Genomic DNA, 7,995 nt, shown 5'->3' with positions numbered 1-7,995 from the left:
CTTTCCTTGGCGTGGAAGACAAGCTTGGCGTTCGGATATGAAGATTCCTTTCTCTATAAACCGACTCGATACAACCCTAGCCCCCTCTGGTGTCTATATAAACCGGAGGGTTTAGTCCATAGAGGCAATCATAATCATACAGGCTAGACGCCTAGGGTTTAGCCATTGCGAACTCGAGGTAGATCAACTCTAGTAACCCCTATACTCATCAAAGTCAATCAAGCAGGAAGTAGGGTATTACCTCCATCAAGAGGGTCCGAACCTGGGTAAACACCGTGTCCCCTGCCTCCTGTTACCTTCGATCCTTAGACGCACAGTTCGGGACCCCCTACCCGAGATCTCCCGGTTTTGACACCGACAGTGGGCGACGACGGAGGTGGCACAAAACGCACGACGACGGTGATGGCAGAGCCCCCCACGCGGTGGGGGCTCGAGCGAGTGGGTGCGCCACCCCTGTTTCTTCTCGATTTATCGTTCCATACATCACCACCTACTCACCTCGTCACCGGGGTTCTGCGTCGCGAGCTTCAAGTGTCCCAACTCTGTGCGCGGGGGGGGGGGGGGGGCGCTTAGGTTGGTTGGCAAGCTCTCGTTGGTTGTGCTCCCTGCCGAGTACCAACAGTTGTGCCGTAGGGGTGAAACAAGGGAACAGGGACTGGGACCTAAGCCGGAACATGTGCGGCAGCCGTCGACTAGATATCATCATAGACATTGTTGAGATTTTTCTGCTCGATTTCTCCCCTAGGACGATCTTCATTTCAGTTGAAAATGTAGTTGACAGTGTTTCTTATTTACAACCATGGCAATTATGTGCAGTGGATTCTTTTGCTATGAAATTGTAGTGGACAGTGTGTTTTTTTTTGCGATCATGGCAATTTCTGTAGTGGAATTGCCATGAACTAGTGCATGTAGGCTGTCACAGCACATGGAATTTGTTGAAAATTTTCTATATTTTTAGATCCATGGAAATTTTAAGGCGAAAATAGATCTATATCATGGCCATTTTTGCCATGTAGCATGGCATCATCATTTTTTTCTACAACCAAGACATTTTTGTAGTGGAATTGTCATGAACTTTAGTGCCTAGTCCATGTAGCTTGTCAGAACACGTGCAATTTGTTGAAATGTTTTTTCTATTTATTAGGTCCATTGCAATTTTAAGTCAAAAATAGATCTATATCATGGCCATTTTACCATGTAGCATGGCAACATCATTTTTAGTATTCAGGTGGAATCATTAGATTGAAATGCTGGCATTTTCATACAATTAGAACATGGTCTCATGATCATACAACATATTTGTCTCGAGGGTGGCATTTGTTATAGTACACTCATGGCAACTTTTCTTACAAACCAGAACCTTTTTTGATCCTACTTTTCGATGGAAAATCTAAACAAACTAGCGTGGAAAATTTAGTTTCATAGCCATGGAAACTTTTACTTTATAGCCATGGCAAGTTTACCCTTTTTTCCATGGAAATTTTTACTTCATAGCCATGGCAATTTTACCCTTTTTTGCCATGGCAATCTTACCCTTTTTTAGCATGGAAACTTTACCCCTTTTTGCCATGGCAATCTTACCCTTTCTTTTGCCATGGCAAATTTTGCCTTTTTAAGTGCCATGCCAAATTAACTGTTATCTATTTTCCTTGGAAATTTTACCTTTATATACATGGAAAATTACTTTTTCTATATACATGGCAACTTTAATTTTATTGTTCATGGAAATATTACTTTTTACTTGCCATGGCAAATTAACTTTACATCCATGGCAAATTTTACTTTCATCACTTCAGAAGAAGTTTTATTTCGTTTGCACCATGGCAAATGTTGAACATGGCTATTTGAGTAGAACATGAAAAATTTGCCATGGTTACAATGGTGCAATAGGTTTGCACCCCATGGCAAATTTGCCATCTTTTTTATTTACATTTTTATATAGGTTGACATGGTTAATTTCATTTTTTATGTGCATTTTTCATAACATGGCAGACTATTACCTTTGCACATTGCAAATTCTTATATTTGCACATGGCAAACTCATAGCAGTTTGCTTTCAAATCATCCATGGCAAATTGTATAAATGTTCTAACACGTAAACTATTTTAGAGGTGGCCACACAAACTTAGCACTATGTCAATATTCCAAACATGGAAAATAATTTTATTATACCATGGAAAATTTAGTAATTAGACCATAGCAAAATACATGTGTAATGTTCACATGAAAATGTTTAAAACTTGTCAAATGGCAATTTTAATTATTATTTTCCTGTATTGTTCACATGTCAAGCATTTTTTCCATGGCAAACTTAGAAATATTTTTCTAAATTCATACGGCAAATTCACAACATTTTAATTCAAATATGGAAAATTTAGGCATTTTTCCCAACACTCCCATGACAATCTTTATGCTTTTTTCCTTATATACTTAACCATGGCAAATCTAGTTTGTTGATCATTAAAAAAATAGTTATTGAGCATGGCAAATTTATTTTATTGATCATGGCAAATTTGATTTTCAAATCATGGCAAATTTAGTTTACATGAATTTCACCGTGGCAAGTTTTGATACGAAAGTGCATGAAAATTTTCTTGTAAAAACTTGTTTCTCAACTTTTTTTTCACACACGGCAAATTCACCATACAAAACATGGCAATTCTTGATATGAATCTGCCGTGGTAATTTTCTTGTTCATACTTGATTTTCAACTTTTTTTTGTTTTTTCACACATAGCAAATTCATCATACAAAACACGGCTATTCTTGATATGAATCTGCCATGGCAACTGTTTTCATACTTGATTTTCAATGTTTTGTGTTTTTTTCACATGCGGCAATTTTAATTAAATTTTCATGGCAATTTAACTAAAATGCCATGGCAATATTATCTTTTATTGTCCTGGCAAATTTTTCTTAAATATAGATGGGTAAATATAGTTTGTGTAATGTTCATTTTTATTCATTCTATTCTATTTCTTTTTGCCATGACATTTTCTGAACATAATATTGTTGCCATGGCAATTCTGGAAAAGTTTGTAACAACACAACATCAACCGATGTTTTTTTGCCATGCAATTTTGTGATCCACTAAAGTTTTTTTTTCTCCCATAACATTTTTGCCATGATTTGGATAGGTTTTTGTGCTAACTTGATCAACCATTTCTGTTTGTGCAACTTTCATGGACACACATATTATTTTTTTGGTGCCATGGTGTTTCTGAAGTTCGCCATGGCAAAACTGGGGCCGGACACATATACATTGTGTTTTTCAAAATTTCCGTGGCATTTTTTGGTGTTGGATACACATAAAAAACCGCCATGTCATTTTTTCCAAACATGTTTTTTGCCATGGCAATATTGAATTTTTGTCATGGCAGATTTGCCATGCTTTCATTAGGGAATCAAATATGTTTTATAAACCTTGCCATTTTAAAAAAGGCAAATTATAAATAGTTTGGTCAAACTCCAATGACATTTATTTTGGAATTTTCATTTTTTTTATTCTGCTAAGATGATGGCATTTTTTCATAGCTGAGCAAAAACTGGGCTTTTATTTATGAGAAAAAAACAAGATCTAGGTTTTTCATTTAATTCATTATTAGCGGGCTTTTTGTTCCTTTTTTATTTTTGCAGGGAAAAGGCCTGGCGTCCTGGAGGCGTTTGGGCTGTGCGTCCCCACAACGGAACGAATCGTTTGGTCGAGGGGTTCCCAGCCCTGACTTCCTTCCAGTTTTCTTTACCCATCTATACTAGTATATAGTACTATAATCAGCCCTAAAAAAAGAAAAGCTAGCCTATTTGCTGACAGTTCGAGGCCAATCAAGCTCAAAGATGGACCTCGGACTGAACCAAACAGGCACTACGGGGCACGTGGCGAGCTCATGCGTACCGTACCATCGACTAGGCAGTCATCATCACCAGATGAAGATTGATCGACTGGAGGTGCAAACGGCACACAGAGTATTATTCTATTTCATTTTACTCTTTTGAATGGCCAAACCATTATTACAGGCGCAACACCGCACAAACCAATGATGAATCCATATATCAGAGGTAATAACTTTCAGAATGTCAAGCCGTTTGCAGCTTTTTCATCTTCAGACGTACGCGCTGTCCGGCAAAACTGCAGTTGCGAGCAGATACAGTATGCCAATGGTAGCAAGATAAACAAACCATGACAACAGGATAGCAAGCAATTTCCATGCTGTTCTTGTTCCAAACCCCGCGGACTGCAAGTCCAAGTAGCGACAGAGACATAGCAGGCGACCACCCATCTGTTTCTTCGAGGGCGAATAGCGTGCATCCAGTTTTTGATCTTGCATTGCAACACTAAGACCTTGACAGAACACCTTTTGAGCTGCGATTGGTTAGAGCAAGACACACTCAGGGAAACCGATGCATGAAAAATCGTTACAGGCTAAACATTGTTATTAAGGCGCATTACATTCTGGTTCCGCTCTATCATCTAACATATTAGGCACCGAGAAGCAACAGCAGCTCGGTGCTTCTTTTCTCTTTTTTCCCAGAATTTTGTGGGAGGCAATAGTTTCTGAAACATCTATGAAATGGCTACCATTCACTCTACAGATTTCCCCGAACAATATTTGTAGTGAGGACACAAACCTGGGGATAGTGCCACGTCGGCGTAAGTCATATTCCGTTGCTTGCCGAAGCGCCCTGGCAAATGCTTTGAAAGTTGCCTCGATAATATGGTGTGAGTTGTTCCCCGCAAGCTTGTAAAGGGAAAAAAAAAGAGTGAGTGCAGGGTCATGTATGTTATTCACTTAACTAGGGTGAAAACAGTTATACTGATTCATGTCATTGACCCAAAGGTTAGGAAGAGGATTTCTTTGAAACCGAAGCAACATATACCTGACGGATGTGAAGCGTCATGCCAGATGTATTCACAAGGGACTGGAAAAAGTGCTCAACTAGCTGTCATAAAATAATTAAATTATTGTTTGCCTAAGTTGATAGTAGCGACATACAGTGTAAGAAGATCTGATCGCCCTAACTCAAAAAACGACCAAGAGATATTGCAAAGATCTGTTAGAAATATCTCTGGGGGAGGAACGTTCAAATTTAACAAAACAGAAAGCAGAAATGATAATCTAAAGTAAAATTGAACTGAATAAGTCATATTTTGGCAATGGAAATCATTCTTAAGCCTGACATAAATAGCAGACAATTGAAAATAGCTGTCAAAATTTTACAAATTACCTGTGTATCATATGTGCCAACTCTCTCGGTAGGAATGCTTAAGCCGCAACTCAAATGAGGTCGACCAGATAGATCCTGGATATAGGAAGAAAAGGAATGACTGGCAAACATCCAAGTTCAACAAGGCACAGTTTAACTGTTAAGTAGATATTCGTATATACACCCTGACAAAATGTCAGAAATGTTGAACGAAAATAGGTAACTCAAAATTAAGATATGATAGAGTAAAATAATTGCCTTGCTATCATTCAAGTCTTCAACTTATGTTAGATGGATGAGTCAGAAAAACTTTGACAAAAGCAAAGCAAAAGGACTAGCATTTTGATAATAGTCCTCAACAGTCAAAATCTTCATACATACCAATCTATCATAGCATGAGATGCTCCGAAATAAGAGAACGAAATTATTTAATGCCTGGTCATTATCCAAGTTAAGAACCAGACAGATGGAAGTTGTAATTCAGTTATGTGTTAGCAAAGGGTGAGAGCTTCATAAGCTCATAAATGCCCAACATAGACATGCACCCTCCTGAATGGAGGTTGCAGGCATAGTATCTAAATGCAGAAGATGGTCCTGCATACCAGTATAACCTCAACTGCTGCCTCATCAAGTGGTGCTGTAAAATGCCCGAACCGGTTAATTCCTTTTCGGTCACCAAGTGCTTGAAGTAATGCCTAAAAGAAAATTCCAAAATGAGTCACCACGGTAAAATTCTGCCTGTAATATAGCAGAACATTAAACTTAGGATAGTTCAGAATCAGGTAAAAAAACAGAAATATAGTGTGCAAATTTAGCAGTGAGGTCAAACTGGATGTCCCAACTTCTGGTAAACAACCGTATAACTGTTTCTAGAAGTACTAACGTCAAGTTAAAAAATAATAGTACAAAAGAAAAAAGAAAAATCACCGTTCCAATTGCTAAAGCAATATCCTCATTTGAGTGATGATCATCAATGTGTGTGTCACCCGTCGCCTTCACGTATACATCAAACAGTCCATGAGATGCCAGTTGCTGTAAGTTGCAAACTGAAAGTTAATGCCTAGCTTTGACCAGAAGAAAAAACACTCACACGGCATGAGTTAGAACCTTCTACTGTCAAGCACAAGATATATACAGAACATAATTCTGGACCATTCAGAGTGCATCAATCTGAAAACAGAAATACTTCTCAATAATTTTTTCTCTACTTGTGTTGGTTTTTGCTACGCTAGCACTTTACTGCAGTCGCGTTTCACGTATTGATTTCAGATGTAAGGGCCTGTCATCCACAGTGGTCATTGCTGTCAGTTTGTCACTGATGTGGAATAACAAAAGCCTTACATTTCACACATACAAACATTAGTTAATAAGAAGGGAGTAACAATCTTCGCATGGATCACATCACCCTAGGGAAAGAGAACTCAAATAGGAATCCCCGTCCTAATTGCTCAGTCACCTGGAACACGTGGAACTCGCAAGGAAACAGACTTCTTACAGCAAGGACCCCTTCAGGCTAAGTCATGTATACATCACTTTCTCCTAATAATAACAGGATTGTACTAATCATGCTCTTAAACATCTGAAGTTAGCATGCCGTCTATGTAGGCTTTGACCAACACAAATTCAGAACGCTACTTGCCATTTTTGTTCCGTTAATCTATTTTGGGGGTTCGAGTTAAGGTATTGTTCCGTTTTGCCCTTGTTTGGTCTTCTTCACGCAGAGCAGATGCGATAGATATCACTTCTTGCTTCCAAAAAAACTTAGGTGAAAATAAAAATAGCTACCCGCTTTTTTTGCTGAAAAATGGAGGATATACAATTATCTAAATAAAATCCTCAACCCACAACTACTGACATGAGGAGTAAACCAGACTCACATCAAGCATGTGATCCAAGAAGGGTATCCCTGTGCTGGAGTTTGCAACACCAGTGCCGTCCAGGTTGATCTTGACATGCACATTTGTCTCCTTGGTTACCCTCTTGACCTCCCCCAACCTAGACGACACTGAAAACAATGAACAGAATAAGAGATACGTAGCTAGCAGAGAAGCTGAACAACGATGACTTCGGCAATGATAACACAGGTACAAATCATGCACGAAGCAGCATAGCAAGCAGAGTAGAAATCAAACCACCTGCGGATTCCTCAGGCGCCATCGGAGAGCCGTTCCCGCCGACGCCGCTGGCAGCCATGACGGCCGACCTCAGGCGAAGCGATGGCCCGTACGGCCGGGCGGGGAAGGCGACCCCAGCCCCGGACCCAACGGGGGCTTTGGGGAACGGAGAGGCCGGCGCGGAGTGTAGTCGGGAGAGCGAGGGGGAGACGACCGGCGCGGTGGTCATCAGCGACTGCTCGCGGTGGGTGCGCGGGCGATGTCAAGGAAGCGAAATCGAGCAGGCCTGGGTTGGGTTTGAGCTAGTGGCTGGGAAACTCGGCCAAGCTGCACCGGAACTGGAGCTCGGATCGAGCACGCTCGGCAACAGAGCGGCGGGGGTGGGTGTCGGCGTAGGGTCAGCGGCGGCGGAGTGAGGAGGTGTAGGGGTAGGGGGTCGTCAGCGGCTGCGCCTCCGGTGCGGGAGGAAAGGTAGCCAGAGACTTGAGTTGGGCCGGAGGAACTTGGGCCGTGTTGGGTCACGGTGTCCCTCCCTACTGCCTGGACAAATGGGCCAGTCGGGGATAGAGATTCTCTCTCTTCTTTTTTTAGGGGATTCTCAAAAAAAAATTCTTTTTTGAGGGGATAGACACTCTCTTTCAGTAGTGATGACAATGATTTCTCAAAAAGAAAAGTAGCGA

General features: G+C 40.7%; 1 protein-coding gene across 2 annotated transcripts; it reads right to left on the bottom strand.

Annotated features, from left to right (window-relative positions):
* Positions 1 to 3,939: 3,939 nt before the first annotated feature.
* On the bottom strand, positions 3,940 to 7,773 carry LOC123190436 (imidazoleglycerol-phosphate dehydratase 3, chloroplastic). Of its 2 annotated transcripts, XM_044603073.1 has the most exons (8): positions 7,337 to 7,772; positions 7,079 to 7,206; positions 6,129 to 6,233; positions 5,804 to 5,896; positions 5,223 to 5,297; positions 4,875 to 4,937; positions 4,626 to 4,735; positions 3,940 to 4,359 (listed from the first exon to the last, which is right to left on the bottom strand). In XM_044603073.1, the coding sequence occupies exons 1-8, from the start codon at positions 7,542 to 7,544 to the stop codon at positions 4,332 to 4,334; spliced, it is 810 nt and encodes a 269-aa protein (XP_044459008.1). In that variant the 5' UTR covers positions 7,545 to 7,772; the 3' UTR covers positions 3,940 to 4,331. The 2 variants fall into 2 exon arrangements, with proteins under 2 accessions (XP_044459008.1, XP_044459009.1); XM_044603074.1 differs by lacking the exon at positions 4,875 to 4,937 and having other exon boundaries at positions 7,337 to 7,773.
* Positions 7,774 to 7,995: the final 222 nt, after the last annotated feature.

This window comes from Triticum aestivum, chromosome 2A (assembly GCF_018294505.1).
Source record: "Triticum aestivum cultivar Chinese Spring chromosome 2A, IWGSC CS RefSeq v2.1, whole genome shotgun sequence".
NCBI lineage: Eukaryota > Viridiplantae > Streptophyta > Magnoliopsida > Poales > Poaceae > Triticum > Triticum aestivum.
The sequence above is the reverse complement of the archived record's forward strand: the minus strand, read 5'-3'. Positions and strand labels throughout refer to the sequence as shown.